The following is a 16,894-nucleotide window of genomic DNA, read 5'->3' on the forward strand; positions in this document are numbered from 1 at the left end:
CACATCATGTGTGGACTTTTCAGTGTGAAATGATACATTGAGAAAGAGAAGGTATGTAGATAAAGGATGCATTTTTAGAGACATGTTCCAGCCTGTTCACTTCTAGGAATGTGATTTAGAGCAAGTCATTCAGTCTCTTGTGTGTCAGTCTCATCACCTTTAAAATAGGGATAATTAGGATTCTAGACTATTGTCATGAGACTTAACTGAGAAAATTTATATATGGTACGTGGCACAGAAAATGAAAGTGAAAGTCATTCAGTCATGTCTAACTCTTTACGACCCCATGGACTGTAGCCCGCCAGGCTCCTCTGTCCATGGGATTTTCCAGGCAAGAGTACTTTAGTGGGTTGCCATTTCCTTCTCCAGGGGATCTTCCTGACTCAGGGATCGAACCCGGATCTCTCACATTGCAGGCAGGCTCTTTACCATCTGAGCCACCAGGGAAGTCTCTTAAGTACTAATTGTTCATTCCTTTTCTAAGCCCTCTCCTCTTCATACTCTAATACCATAACCCTAGTTTTTTTGTACAAAGAACCAAAATCAGTGTACATGCCAAACCTCTGGTGAGGCATATGCAGAAAAAATAGTTACATGAGTATTACTAGGCAGGGTTGTGGTTCCCACCCTTTCTATGGATAAAGAACTTTAAATTTTATACAAATATGGATCATACTCTAAGGATACTATAAGAAGTCTAAGCCCTGAGTTTAGCTGATCCATACTTGCTTAAAGATACTCTGTATTTGATATCTGGAAGTTTATTATCTCACTAGGAAGACTAAATACTCTCCTTTTGATTGATCTCTCAGCATCAGTCATTCTAAAGGTATTCTACAACTTAATGTTGTTAACATAAATTCCACACATATATATCATTAGGGATCTTTCTCCCCATATTCGAGCCCTTTATTACAGGTCTGCCAATTTCTAAAATTTGTAGACTTTAGTTGCTATAAGAGTACGATGATCAGTGAATTGCCCTTATACTTATCTTGTTGAATTTTACAAAGCTTAGATTACCCTTTTTTCTTCAGCACCATTTGGTATAAATTTCATTTGTTGGCCACATATTTAAGTGCACCAAACTCAAATCAACACGGTAGACCAGAAAGTAAGTGCATATTCTAGCTCTTTTAGCTGAATCATGCATAATTGAAATACAAGACCATATGAAAGAGCTATTGAGAACTCTCGTCACAGAAACATGCATTGTACACAAGCCGCCCCAGCAGAGGCCTGACTCTGTGCCTGGTGGGGCTTCAACTATAATCATTTAAGGTATCTCGTACTCAGCTGCATTCTGTAGAGATATCCATTTGTTCTCTTAAATGACTTTGCCCCATTAATACTCTAATTTGAAATTTTATTTTTCAGCCACATAAATAGAAGAACACAGTTTGAAAACCCTGTCCTGGAAGCAAAAAGGAAGCTACAGCAGCATAACATGCCCCACACAGAACTTGGAACAAAGCCCTTGCAGGCCCCAGGTTTCCGAGGTTAGTACCTGTCAACATTCATTGTTTCAAAGGGAAAGACTGTCTCAAATTGCCTGCTCTTCCAAATATGCGTTTAGCTCCAACCCTTTCATATAATTGATTTGCTTTCCCCAGACCCCTCAGTTAGCTTTAGCTGGGTGTTTGCTCTGGCTCTAAAAGCATATACTTAGCAATCAGGAGTGAAGTTAACACTGGGGCAGCACTGCACAGGAATTTATAGCAGGTTGCCAGGTGGAGATGAGTGGGTGTGACAATGATCCCGTACAAGGCAGATTCATAGAGACTCATAAGTTTGCCCTCAAATGACCAAGCACAAGAATGAGGCTTGTTCTCCTTTGTGACAGTAGACAGCTCCTCATCGACAGTACCTAGGCCCAAACCTGCCCGCCCCCTCGCCGCCCGGGAGCGGTCCCGCAGCGTGAGTGACCTGTCTTACTACGGGAGCCACCTCCCCGGGAGGCTCTGGCGCATCGGTATGTCCTGGGCCGCTTGCTGCACCTGAATTCACCCCGGAGCCGCGTGCGGGCATGAGAGGCTGCACCCACTTTTCACATCTTAGTGAGCTCTTACACGTGAAAGCACGAGGGAGGCACTGGTAGTTGGGAGGCCAAGTTACGCCTGCGGAAGAATTCACACGCTTTCACCGCAGGACCATCAAGATGAATGTAAAAGTCTCACACTGAACTTCCCTCCAAATTGTAAACTTTATTTTCATAAAGGAAACATAGGTGGCATTTATATTTTAAAGAAGCCCTCTTTTTCATAAAGATAGTGTGACATGTAAACAATGTAAGGGCTTCTCTGGTGGCTCAGTGGTAAAGAACCCCCTTGCCAATGCAGGAGGGTTCAATCCCTGGGTGGTGAAGACCCGGAGAAGGAAATGGCAACCCAGTGCTGTATTCTTGCCTAGGAAATCTCCTGAACAAAGGAGCCTGGCTGGCTACCATCAATGGGGTTACAAAAGAGTCAGACATGGTTTAAAGATTAAGCCACAACAAAACAATGTAAAATCCCAGTATATGGCCCTCATTACTTTATAGTTTATCCATTACATATCACCCAAAATGGAGCAATAACAGAATACTTAAACTTAGTCACCAGGTACAGTCTGGTTCTTATAAATATTAAATCATATCACTCAAAATGGAACAACTAAAAATAAATATATATAAATATACTTGACTGCATAGCATTTAAAGCATAGCTATTAATAGCATGACTATTATTTTTAAAGCACTTGAAATATGTAGGTTGGGAAGATCCCCTGGAGAAGGGAAAGGCTACCCACTCCAGTATTCTGGCCTAGAGAATTCCATGGACTGTATAGTCCACCGGGTCACAAAGAGTCAGACATGACTGAGCAACTTTCACTCACTCATACTCATTACAGATCATAGCTGGAAAACAAATTACTGCTGCTGCTGCTAAGTCGCTTCAGTCGTGTCCAACTCTGTGTGACCCCATAGACGGCAGCCCACCAGGCTCCCCCGTCCCTGGGATTCTCCAGGCAAGAATACTGGAGTGGGTTGCCATTTCCTTCTCCAATGGAGGAAAGTGAAAAGTGAAAGTGAAGTCACTCAGTCATGTCCGACTCTTAGCGACCCCATGAACTGCAGCCTACCAGGCTCCTCCATCCATGGGATTTTCCAGGCAAGAGTACCGGAGTGGGGTGCCATTGCCTTCTCCAACAATTACTAGTTAAACCTATATGAGTGGGTTCAAGTTCTTTTCAGATTATTTGGGTATATAATTTGAACGTGTCAACATATTGCTACAAACTGTGTTACTTTTACATTCATGATTATATTTAGAGATACTGACTTGCCACTTGCTCACATTTTAGAGTATACTAATTGCTATCAGGTCAGTAAGAGACAGATTTATCTGGTTATCTTCATAGTATCTTATAAGCAAAAGCTAACTCAGTCCCACATCTAGGCATTCTTTCTAATTAATTTAGACATTTGAGGAGGTGCTAACATTCTAGTGCTCCTACTTTTTGTTAGACAAAATAGTCCATTCTGGTTTTCTAGTCCTCTCCCTTCAAGGTTTTGGGCAGGCCCAGCCTCTCACACAAACCTCCTACCTGGACCCTTTCAGAACAAGAGGAATGGATCCACAGGTGTCTGGATGATGTTAGGCTCTGTCTCTTCAGCCCTCTTTAAGCATGAGAAAGTGAGTTTAGTGAGTAGACACACTGACGACAAACTCTGTCTAAACCCAGGAGCTCTGTCGCGTTTTCTTGGATTCTTGGGCCGGCTCTGTGTTTGTGGCAAGTGCTCAGAGGTTTGCTCTCACAGTCACACCTGCTTGCATTTGCCGTAATTAACCCGACAATTGCACTTGGGGTTGCTGTTCAGTGGCTGACTATCGCTGTATAAGAACGTGCCTTAACCGCCATGCTTTTTCTTTTTTTAACTTTTACTGACCAGTAGAAAAGCCACTCTTTACCCGGGATGCCTCCCAATTGAAGGGAACGTTTCTCAGCACCACACTCAAAAAGAGCAACATGGGGTTTGGATTTACCATTATTGGCGGAGATGAGCCTGACGAGTTTCTGCAGGTGAAAAGTGTGATTCCCGACGGGCCTGCAGCACAAGACGGGAAAATGGAAACAGGTAAGTCCCTTAACACTTTAGAAAATGGTTTTGCAATGTCTTTTCTAAGACAAATGTGAGAAGCTTCTTTTTGTGTTTTTAATTTGAAGGTCAAAGGTCACTTCACTGAAGGGAAACCACAAATCATGTCTCCCCTGAATTTAATAACATCAAATTGAAGTAGTTTGGAACTCTAAATATCATTTTTGTCTCATTTTTCTGACTGTCCCTCTATTTGCTGGATTCAATGAACCCTGGAGATTGACACTTTTCTAATTTATTTCTGGAGTCCCTTCTTAGAAATTTGATTAATATTTCATATTTTTCTATCTTATAAAAAGCTATTGATGTTTTAAAAATCTGTGTTAATCTTATAGTATTCTCAGGCTAAATTGTCCAGGTTAGTTATTTAAATATGCTTGCTTATCTCATAGGAAAAAAATTATTAATGGTATTCATCTTTATATATTCCCATAAAGTATTTTAATACATAAGATTTTTTCTCTAGTCCTTATAAATTAATTTTCATATGCATGTACTTGGACGTCTATCCAATTATGATTAAAATTCATTTAACATGGAAATGCAGAGTCTAATTGTTAAGGGCAGGGAAATATGAAAGATGCACAAAGGTAGAAAAAATCGTAATGAACTAAGTTTGATTTTGCAGTCTGGATTTTTAAATTCTCCTACTTGGTCCATGACCTAGAATTAGTCCCATAATTCATGAATACTACTTTCCTTATCTGGAAAATAGAGAAGAAATCAAATTTGATCTTGTGTATTTAGAATATTGATTCAAGAATTTGAGAGTATTGTTTTTGAAATGTCTTCAGTACAGTCCAGTCCCTCAGTCGTGTCCAACTCTTTGTGACCCCATGAACCATAGCACGCCAGGCCTCCCTGTCCATCACCAACTCCCAGAGTCCACCCAAACTCATGTCCATTGAATCAGTGATGCCATCCAACCATCTCATCCTCTGTTGTCCCCTTCTCCACCTGCTCTCAATCTTTCCCAGCATCAGGGTCTTTTCAAATGTCTTAGAAAATTACAAAATGTAGTAACTATATTTTACCATTTCACACTTTACTCACCATTGATATAATTTATGGTATTTACTTACTGAAGTCCATGGATCTTAGTAGATAAATTAAAGAATTACTTTTGAGGAAAAATTATACCATTTATATTCTCTATATATTTATTGATTGCAATTCTATGGATTTTAAAGTGGTTTGTATATGAAAAGACAACATAAAATTGAGGTCTTCATCTGATATTTTTAATTTCAAAGATGACTGTTTAGTAAATGGTTCCTGTGGAAATAATATCTTTTCAGGGTCACCTCATGAGTATATTTGTCACTGCCACTCACTAGTGAGAAAGGTATTTAATAGATGTTCAGATCAGATCAGATCAGTCGCTCAGTCGTGTCCGACTCTTTGCGACCCCATAAATCGCAGCACACCAGGCCTCTCTGTCCATCACCAACTCCCGGAGTTCACTCAGACTCACATCCATCAAGTCAGTGATGCCATCCAGCCATCTCATCCTCTGTCGTCCCCTTCTCCTCCTGCCCCCAATTCCTCACAACATCAGAGTCTTTTCCAATGAGTCAACTCTTCGCATGAGGTGGCCAAAGTACTGGAGTTTCAGCTTTAGCATCATTCCTTCCAAAGAAATCCCAGGGCTGATCTCCTTCAGAATGGACTGGCTGGATCTCCTTGCAGTCCAAGGGACTCTCAAGAGTCTTCTCCAACACCACAGTTCAAAAGCATCAATTCTTCGGCACTCAGCCTTCTTCACAGTCCAACTCTCACATCCATACATGACCACTGGAAAAACCATAGCCTTGACTAGACAAACCTTTGTTGACAAAGTAATGCCTCTGCTTTTCAATATGCTATCTAGGTTGGTCATAACTTTCCTTCCAAGGAGTAAGCGTCTTTTAACGTCATGGCTGCAGTCACCGTCTGTAGTGATTTTGGAGCCCAGAAAAATAAAGTCTGACACTGTTTCCACTGTTTCCCCATCTATTTCCCATGAAGTGATGGGACCGGATGCCATGATCTTCGTTTTCTGAATGTTGAGCTTTAAGCCAACTTTTTCACTCTCCACTTTCACTTTCATCAAGAGGCTTTTTAGTTCCTCTTCACTTTCTGACATAAGGGTGGTGTCATCTGCATATCTGAGGTTATTGATATTTCTCCCGGCAATCTTGATTCCAGCTTGTGTTTTTTCCAGTCCAGTGTTTCTCATGATGTACTCTGCATAGAAGTTAAATAAACAGGGTGACAATATACAGCCTTGACGAACTCCTTTTCCTATTTGGAACCAGTCTGTTGTTCCATGTCCAGTTCTAACTGTTGCTTCCTGACCTGCGTACAGATTTCTCAAGAGGCAGATCAGGTGGTCTGGTATTCCCATCTCTTTCAGAATTTTCCACAGTTTATTGTGATCCACACAGTCAAAGGCTTTGGCATAGTCAATAAAGCAGAAATAGATGTTTTTCTGGAACTCTCTTGCTTTTTTGATGATCCAGCGGATGTTGGCAATTTGATCTCTGGTTCCTCTGCCTTTTCTAAAACCAGCTTGAACATCAGGAAGTTCATGGTTCACATATTGCTGAAGCCTGGCTTGGAGAATTTTGAGCATTACTTTACTAGTGTGTGAGATGAGTGCAATTGTGTGGTAGTTTGAGCATTCTTTGGCATTGCCTTTCTTAATAGATGTTACATTTTCTTAAATTTCAGTAGTTTCAAAACTCATCACATTTTTCAAATGCTATTATTGTAAAAATCATGTGTACATACTTTTCTAAGAGTAAGTTAGAGAATGTCCAACTCTGCTGCTCATCTGGTGAGATTTTACTAAATAGTGAACACCTTCACGTTGCCCCCAAATCATAGAGAAACATCAAAAGACTCAGTTAAAAAGCAATCTGTCATTTTCAACTAGAATATGAAGAAACTATGGAGTTAATAACCATCTTAGTAGAGGGAAAGTGATCCCCAATGCTTCTGAACTTCAGTGAAATATTTAACAAACCCATTTCTCTTTTTTTGATCAATATTTTTTGGAAGTATAGTTGATTTACAATGTTGTGTTAATTTCTGCTGTAAAATGATTCAGTTATACATTATTTTTTATATTCTTTTCCATTATGGTTTATCATAGGATATTAAATATATTTCTCTGTGCTATATAGTAAGACCTTATTGTTTATCCATTCTGTATATAAAAGCTTACATCTGCTAACCCCAACCTCACTCTTCAGCCTTCCTTCAGCCACTTCTCCCTGGGCAACCACTACATCTGTTCTATATGTCCCTGATTTCTGTTTCCATTTCATAGATAAGTTCATTTGTGTCATATTTTAGATTCCACAAGTAAGTGATATCATATGGTATTGGTCTTTCTGACTTACTTCACTTAGATGAAATCTCCTGGCACCCCACTCCAGTACTCTTGCCTGGCAAATCCCATGGATGGAGGAGCCTGGTGGGCTGCAGTCCATGGGGTCTCTAGGAGTCGGACACCACTGAGTGACTTCACTTTCACTTTTCACTTTCATGCATTAGAGAAGGAAATGGCAACCCACTCCAGTGTTCTTGCCTGGAGAATCCCAGGGACGGGGGAGCCTGGTGGGCTGAGTTGGACATGACTGAAGCGACTTAGCAGCAGCAGCTAGTTGGATGCATGTTGCTATGAATGGCATTATTTTGTTCTTTTTATGGCTTAGTAGTGTTCCATTGGATATATGTGCCACATCTTCTTTATCCATTTGTCTGCTGATGGATGTTTAGACTGTTTCCATATCTTGGCTATTGTGAATAATGTTACTGTGAACATAGGGGTTCATGTATCTTTTTGAATTATAGTTTTGTTTGCTTATATGGCCAGGAGTGGGGTTGTTGGATCATATGGGAATTCTATATTTAGCTTTCTGAGGAAACTGTGTACTGTTTTCCAGTGGCTGCACCAACTTACATTCCTACCAACAGTGTAGGAGAGTTCCCTTTTCTCCACATCCTCCCCAGCATTTATTATTTGTAGACTTTAATGATAGCCATTGGTGGCTCAGACGGTAAAGCGTCTGCCTACAATGCAGGAGATCCAGGTTCAATCCCTGGGTTGGGAAGATCTCCTGGAGAAGGAAATGGCACCCCACTCCAGTATTCTTGCCTGGAAAATCCCATGGGTGGAGGAGCCTGGTAGGCTTCAGTCCATGGGGTCACAAAGAGTCAGACACGACTGAGCTACTTCACTTTCTTTCACTTTCACTTTCTATTCTGACCCATATGAGGCGGTACCCCATTATAGTTTTGATTTGCATTTCTCTAATAATTAGCAATGTTGAGCATCTTTTCATGTGCCTATTGGCCATCTTTGCTTCTTATTTGGAGAAAAGTCTACGTAGGTCTTCTGCCCATTTTTCACTGGGTTGTTTCATTGTTGCTGTTACTGAGCTATATAAGTTGCTTATATAATTTGGAAAAAAGCCCATGTCTGTCATACAGTTTGCCGATACTTTCTCCCATTCCTTAGGATTTCTTTTTGTTTTTTTCATGTTTTATTCCACCCTTTTGCTATATAAAAGCTTGTACGTTTGTTTAGGCTCATTTGTTTATTTCTATTGCCTTGGGAGACTGACCTAAGAAAACAATGGTACAATTTATGTCAGAGAATGTTTGCCTATGTACTCTTCTAGGAGTTTAATGCCTTCATGTTTTATATTTAAGTCTTTAAGCCATTTTGAGTTTATTTTTGTTCATGGTGAGAAAGTTATGTTCCAACATCATTGATTTACATGTGGCTGTTCAACTTTTCTAACACCACTTGCTGAAGAGACTTTTTCCCATTGTATATTCTTGCTTCCTTTGTCGAAGACTAATTGACTATAGATGTGTGGGTTTGTTTTGGCGCTCTCTGTTGTATTCCTTTAATCCATGGTTTTGGTGCCAATACCACACTGTTTTTTATTACTGTAGTTTTGTAGTATTGTCTAAAATCTGGAAGCACTGTGCCTCCTGCTTCTTCTTTATCTTCAGGACTGCTTTGGCAATTCTGGGTCTTTTATGGTTCCATATGAATTTTAGGATTATTTATTCTAGTTCTTTGAAAAATGTCATAAGTAATTTGATAGGGATCAGATTAAATCTGTAGATTGCTTTGGGAAGTATGACCATTTTAACAGTATTAATTATTCCAGTATAAGCACATGGGATATTTTTCCATTTCTTTTGAGTCATCTTCAGTTTTCCATATTAGTGTTTTATAGTTCTTAGCATATGTCTTTCACTTCCTTGGTGAAGTAACAAACTCATTTCTTTTCATTATAAAGGACCCAGTTACTTTTTTCTCTCATCCAATCCACTATTCCATGTTTTAGAAATAGAAAAAACTTCATTCAGTGTAAACTTAAAAGACAAAGGGACTTCCCTGGCAGTCCAGTGATTAGCGCTCTGCTCTTTTATTGCAGGTAGCACAGATTCAATCCCTGGTCAAGGAAATAAGATCCCACATGCCACACAGCAAAAATAAATAAATAAATAAAAACACAAAATTAAAAGGTTTGCACAATAGCACTTTTTTTCTTTTCATTTATTTTCCTGGTTTGTCATGCTCCTATAGTCTAAGTTATCCTACTCAACAACAAAGTCAAAGATTTTATTTAGAATTTAGCTGATTTTCTTCTTTTAGGATATTTGCTGAACAGGTCCTAATAAGAAGAGAAGAACCTAGGATTTCATTCTATTCACTGTATCCTACTTATTCATTCAACAAACACTTGTCAAGCTCTGGCTTTTCACAGTCATCGCTGTCCACCAGGACTACAAAGATGGATGTGACAACAGCCAGGCTCTTGAGGAGTTTGCATCTAGGAGGAGTTTTACATAAATAAACAAGTAATTGTAACACAGTATGAATAGTATTCCAGCTTGTGTTTCTTCCAGCCCAGCATTTCTCATGATGTACTCTGCATATAAATTAAATAAGCAGGGTGACAGTATACAGCCTTGACGTACTCCTTTTCCTATTGGGAACCAGTCTATTGTTCCATGTCCAGTTCTAACTGTTGCTTCCTGACCTGCATATAGGTTTCTCAAGAGGCAGGTCAGGTGGTCTGGTATTCCTATCTCTTGAAGAATTTTCCACAGTTTATTGTGATCCACACAGTCAAAGGCTTTGGCATAGTCAATAAATCAGGAATAGATGTTTTTCTGGAACTCTCTTGCTTTTTTGAAGAAAGCTGAGCGCCGAAGAATTGATGCTTTTGAACTGTGGTGTTAGAGAAGACTGTTGAGAGCCCCTTGGACTGCAAGGAGAAGACTCTTGAGAGTCCTTTGGACTGCAAGGAGGTCCAACCAGTCCATTCTAAAGGAGATCAGCCCTGGGTGTTCTTTGGAAGGAATGATGCTAAAGCTGAAACTCCAGTACTTTGGCCACCTCATACAAAGAGTTGATTCATTGGAAAAGACTCTGATGCTGGGAGGGATTGGGGGCAGGAGGGAAAGGGGACGACAGAGGATGAGATGGCTGGATGGCATCACCAACTCAATGGACGTGAGTTTGAGTGAACTCCAGGAGTTGGTGATGGACAGGGAGGCCTGGCGTGCCGCAATTCATGGGGTTGCAAAGAGTCGGACACAACTGAGCAACTGAACTGAGCTGAACTGATGAATAGGATGAGTCTGTAATAACCATGGTGTTGGCACTAAGTCAGGAGAGTCAGGGGAGGACACAACTGAATTTTTTTAAGTGTGTTTCTAACTAAATAATTTTATTAGGTTTTTTAGGGGTGGTAATTTCTCTCAGAAAATAATATTGAAATCTACTGCTTATTAGTCAAAAATATTGTGTTCATTTAAAAATGTAATATGATTTTAAAATTCCATAAATTACAGTAGAGGCAATGGCTGTTCAGTTGAGCAAATAGTGACTACCCATATGTGACAGGCATTCTGATAATTATTTGGGATGTAAAAATGAGGATACAAATGTTTCTACCCTTAAGAAGTTTATAGTATAGACATAATGAGTGATTTGTTAGTGAATATCTATAACAGTGCAAATAAAAACATGTACAAAGTTCAGAAAGAGTACAGAGGAAGGTAGGTTTAATTCATTGTGAAGGGCTTAGGGGTTGCCTCACAGAAAATGATGTCTGAGAGAGTTTTGAATGTTGAATAGACATTGTTAGGTGAACAAGTAAAGAGAGCCATAGGAAGGAGAAAATAACAATATGCAAAAGCACAGTAGTGAAGCATACCTAGGAAAAGATTTATATGCCATCTCAGCGTAGGTTAATATTTCACCTTCAGTGGTATCAAGTATGAGAAGTATCGAGTAAAAAAATAATCATAATTATTGATTGTGAATTATGAATTGATGAATTAATGGTAATGATGAATTATTTAGACTTTTAGCAAATATTGATGAATTATTTAGGCTTGTAGCAAACATTAGAGAACAGTGTATGTTCATATATCCTCAAACAAAAGCATATAAATGCATGAATACCTATATATAAAAGTTTTCTCATATAAGTTTTAACCAATTAGGTGTCAAGATTTACTCTATGATTGATGTTTTCTTTACTTGTATATTCCTAGAACCTAAAACGGTGCCAGGCAAATAACAGCACTTAGTAAATACTTATTGGCTGGTTGGTTGGGTGGACGGATGGATGGATGGGTACACTTCAGCAATTTAAAGGTGAAATTTGAGTTTTCTGAATTCCACTTTTCCAATATAGCCTGCTGCTGCTGCTAAGTCACTTCAGTCGTGTCCGACTCTGAGCGATCCCATAGACGGGCAGCCCACCAGGCTCCCCTGTCCCTGGGATTCTCCAGGCAAGAACACTGGAGTGGGTTGCCATTTCCTTCTCCAATGCATGAAAGTGAAAAGTGAAAGTGAAGTCGCTCAGTTGTGTCCAACTCCTAGCGACCCCATGGACTGAAGCCTACCAGGCTCCTCCATCCATGGGATTTTCCAGGCAAGAGTACTGGAGTGGGGTGCCATTGCCTTCTCCCCAGTATAGCCTACTTGATGCTAATTGGACTAATTTTTGTGAATTGTGTTTGTTTGTTTAGTTGCTAAGTCATGTCCAAACTCTTTTTGTAATCCCATGGACTGTAGCCTGCCAGGCTCCTCTGCCCATGGAATTTTCCAGGCAAGAATACTTGAGTGGGTTGCCATTTCCACCTCTAGAGGATCTTCTCAACCCAGTCATCTCCTGCATTGGCAGGCAGATTCTTTACCACCAAACCACCAAGGAATCCCAATAGTTTACCATTAAAGCAAAAACGAATAACTTTTCCAGTTTCTGGATAAAATTTAAAATACATGTACATGTTAGGGACAAAATTAATGTCTTTTTTGTAATGATTTCATCTATAAATGAACCTAAAGATTCAACAAAAATAATAGACACCACAGATATACAAAATAAATCATTAGTATTTTAAAAGTGAGCAATTTCATTTGACACTGAAACAAGCGTGAAAATATTTTAATTAATTTTCTAGCTCTAGATTCAGAGAAGGCAATGACAACCCACTCCAGTACTCTTGCCTGGCAATTCCCATGGACGGAGGAGCCTGGTAGGCTGCAGTCCATGGGGTTGCTAAGAGTTGGACACGACTGAGCGACTTCGCTTTCACTTTTCACTTTCATGCATTGGAGAAGGACATGGCAACTCACTCCAGTGTTCTTGCCTGGAGAATCCCAGGGATGGGGGCGCCTGGTGGGCTGCCGTCTCTGGGGTCGCACAGAGTCGGACACTACTGAAGTAATTTAGCAGCAGCAGCAGCAGCTCTAGATTATCTCTAGTTTAGGCAAAGAGATGTTAATAGTCTGTTTGGACACAAAGAAAAATCTGTTCTACTAAAGTTGACTTATGGTCCTGCACTACAGAAACAAGGGTAGAGTGGGAATTCTTTCTTTCTCAGTCAGCACTGATTCTAGCAAGCAATGGAGACAGGATAAAGAAGGATACTGTGCCCCTGGCTGCTTTTTAGCAACTAACTGAGCCAATCCCTAATGGTCCTATAATTTTACGGAAGACATTTTCTTAGAAGAAATTACTATAGTGCCCAGAAACCATCCCACTTCCGATTATTAAGGATTCAACATATCCCAGCAATCATGTGTAGGCACCAGAGATCCTGAGAACATTCTTGAAATTATTTTAAAACTCAAGATTGATGTAGCAAGGCTTATGTAGAAACTGCAGAGTCTAAAAGAGACTTATCTAACATCCTCCCATTAAAAAGCTTCCCTCATTACATGATGCTTCCTGTTTTTCCCCAGGCTAAGTTTTGAATCAAGGCTTATGGTTTTGAACAAATATAGGAGGAAGGAAAGTTGACCTATCCATGAAGATCTTCTATAGATGTGTTGAATTATGAGATCACTCACAGCCCATTAGTGTTTTCTTTTCCCCACCATCTTTTAATAATTATGCATTTAGTTAGTAAAATAGCAAGAAACTGTCCAGGAGACCAACATTCTGACATTGTCTGGCTCCTGGCATTTCTCCATTTGAGCAGATTGAAGTTATTGCTTTTACTGGTTGCTACCTCTTTATTGGCTTTTCTAAAAGGGGCACAAGATTAACTTTGTCCAAATCACTTGGGGAGCATTTTAAAGATGCAGCATCCTGTGCCCCTAGACCTGCTGATTCCAAGTTTCTGGAAGTAGTGTTGGGAATTTGTGTTTATGTAATTTTAAAACTTGTAAAAGCAATACACATACATGATAAAAAAAAATGAAATATTTATAATGCATTAAAACCTCTTGTGTCCTGCCCCTGTTATCTCAATTCAACAGCTCTAGAAATGACCTCTATGTACTTTCTTTTAGAAAGAGATGAAGTTTTAACTCCTGTATCCCTCACCTGCTCTCCTCTAGTTTCCCAACTGAGTTTTACAACTACTTTCAGTAATATTTGTACAAGTTTTGCATTATCATGGCTCTGTAAACTTGTTCGATGACCCCAGTGGTGGTATATCATTAATACATTTTTTTCCCTGTAAACGGCTTTGTGGAGTTTTACTTTGTCTTTCTTTCTTTCTTCTTTTTGGCAATATCTTTCTTAAAATGATGCTTTTCCCTTCTGACTTCCCTGGTGGCTCAGAGGTAAAGAATCTGCATGCAGTGCAGGAGACATGGGTTCTATCCCTGGGTTGGGAAGATCCCCTGAAGAAGGAAATGGCAACGCACGCCAGTATTCTTGCCTGGAGAATCCCATGGACAGAGGAGCTTGACAGACTACAGTCCATGGGGTCCAAGAGTTGGACATGACTTAGCAACTAAAGCACTTTTTCCCTCAAAGCACAAACACGTTAGGTTCTTAGAGGGTCCTTGTTTTTCTGGGCATCATTTGTCCTCCTGCTCCTCTCTGGGCTCGCTTCTTTCTATCATGTCTCTCCTAAGCAGAGTTCAGGCTTCCCTGGTAGCTCAGATGGTAAAGAATCCACCTGCAATGCAGGAGACCTGTGTTTGATCCCTGGGTTGGGACAATCCCCTGAAGTACGAAATGACAACCCACTCCAATATTCTTGCCTGGAGAATTCATGGACAGAGGAGCCTGGCAGGCTACAATCCATGGGGTCACAAAGAGTCGGAAGCAACTTTCACATCACTTCACTTCAAGCAGAGTCCACTGTTATCTGTAGCTATATCTTATTTTGTCATGGATACTCATTTTATGCTAACACAGTGCTCATATGTCTTGCAATCTTTGATTGTCTATATTTAAAAGTTAAATACTGAACAGGTTGCTTGGGAGTTCTGCATCTGTGACAAGGTTTGAAGACTGGTCACATTTTACCTGAGGCTCTTAGGCAGGAGTGGAATAGAAAGTCCATTAAATAGGTTCTTTTTTTTTTTTTTTGGAGACACCCTCATCTCTGACTTGAGGTAGGTGGTAAGAGCTTTCCATGCAGATGTAGCAGGGCAGATTGTCTATATACTGAATTGTCCAAAAAGATCGTTCGGGTTTTACTGCAACATCATGTGGAAAAATCCCAAACTAATTTTTTGGCCAACCCAATGCTTATATCTGATGTTTCCTAATCCCAAGCCTTTCTGCGATTCTGCAAAGCAACTGAGAGTCCTTGTCCATGTTTCTCTTTCCTCCAAAAGCATACTAGAACAGAAATCAGCACATTATTTCTATAAAGGGTCAAGTAGTAAATATTTCAGAGAAGGCAATGGCAACCCACTCCAGTACTCTTGCCTGGAAATTCCCATGGACAGAGGAGCCTGGTAGACTGCAGTCCATAAGGTAGCAAAGAGTCGGACATGACTGAGCAATTTCACTTTCACTTTTCACTTTCATGCATTGCAGAAGGAAACGGCAACTCACTCCAGTGTTCTTGCCTGGAGAATCCCAGGGACAGGGAAGCCTGGTGGACTGCCATCTATGGGGTCGCAGAGAGTCAGACACGACTGAAGCAACTTAGCAGCAGCAACAGCAGCAGTAAATATTTTATTGTGGACCAGCTGGTCTCTGTCACAGCTGTTGATCTCAATCATCGTGAAATGAGTATGGGTGTGCTCCAATAAAACTGTATTTACAAATACAGGCAGCAGCAGGCTTTGCTTCGTGGGCCGTAGTTTGCCAGCCACTGCTCTAGAATATACCTTCCAAAGCCATAAGACATCAGTTATCATGTCTTTATCCACATTCCATATTCTAAAATTCTCTTGAGCTGTCTTGTTTTATAAGGGCCCCTTCTGTCACAATGGTTCTTCTTCTTTTCTCTTCATTGCTGTAGGTTTATTCATTTTAAAGTCTTTGTTAATATATACTTTATTGAAGTGTAGTTGACTTACAGTGTTTCATGTGCATGGAGGGTGATTCATTGATACATACACACATATATTATTTTTGAGATTATTTTCCATTATAGGTTATTACAAGATCTTGACTATAGTTCCCTGTGCAGTACAGTAAACCTTTGTTTGTTTTTGTATATCTGTTTTTTTTTAAGATGTTTAAGTCTTTGTTAAAGGGGATCGCCGCATATGTTCAGTCCATCATCTTGAACTACAAGTCTTTGAATCTGCATTATTATAGCTACTGAAGTCCGAGAACCACCACAAGTATTGGTAGCAGGAAGTCTCCTTTCCCTCTTACTGTACAGCTCAGTAAACATTCTCCATCCCAGCCTGACCCTCTCTCAAACAAGCCTATGCTCAGAATTGTTTTGAAAGAGTATTTATGAATATTCCTGGGGACTAACTTTTGGGATAGAATTGGTGGCTAGTAGAACAAAGCAGATTAATCTTTATCTTTCATGTCAGGTCAGCATATAGAACTATGAGCAATTTCTCATCCTTTGAGATTTTAACATTCTGAGGTACTCTATCTCATGATTGCATTCTCTGAAATCTTAGTTACCTTTTTGCTTTCTAGGGAACAGCAAAGATTAACCTAGGGCCATGAATGCTCTGTGAACAGATGACTGCCAGACTCTCAGTGTGACAGCTATTACACCTTTAGGGACCCCCTTCAGTGCTCAGACGGTAAAGTGTCTGTCTGCAGTGCAGGAGACCCGGGTTCGATCCTGGTTTGGGAAGATCCCCTGGAGAAGGAAATGGCAGCCCACTCCAGTACTCTTGCCTAGAAAATCCCATGGACAGAGAAGCCTGGTAGGCTACAGTCCATGGAGTCACAAAGAGCTGGACACGACTGAGCGACTTCACTTTCAGTAACAAATCTCCTCTTCATGGTTATCTGATGGTTTTCCACCCCACCCTACCACAGTGTTCTTCGGCCTTCCATA

At 40.2% G+C, this 16,894-nt stretch overlaps 1 protein-coding gene across 12 annotated transcripts in view; it reads left to right on the forward strand.

The window, feature by feature from the left end:
• MAGI2 (membrane associated guanylate kinase, WW and PDZ domain containing 2) overlaps positions 1-16,894 on the forward strand; it is a 1,460,538-nt gene that overhangs the window by 1,113,223 nt on the left and 330,421 nt on the right. For 6 of the 12 annotated variants that reach the window (XM_070787194.1, XM_070787197.1, XM_070787196.1 and 3 more), the window contains 3 exons: positions 1,378-1,499; positions 1,844-1,972; positions 3,935-4,117. In XM_070787194.1, the coding sequence (XP_070643295.1) occupies positions 1,378-1,499; positions 1,844-1,972; positions 3,935-4,117 (434 nt within the window). Of the gene's footprint in view, positions 1-1,377; positions 1,500-1,843; positions 1,973-3,931; positions 4,118-16,894 lie in introns of all 12 variants that reach the window. The other 6 variants (XM_070787200.1, XM_070787201.1, XM_070787204.1 and 3 more) reach the window with 3 other exon arrangements.

The sequence above is a fragment of the Bos indicus genome, chromosome 4 (assembly GCF_029378745.1).
Source record: "Bos indicus isolate NIAB-ARS_2022 breed Sahiwal x Tharparkar chromosome 4, NIAB-ARS_B.indTharparkar_mat_pri_1.0, whole genome shotgun sequence".
Taxonomy (NCBI): domain Eukaryota; kingdom Metazoa; phylum Chordata; class Mammalia; order Artiodactyla; family Bovidae; genus Bos; species Bos indicus.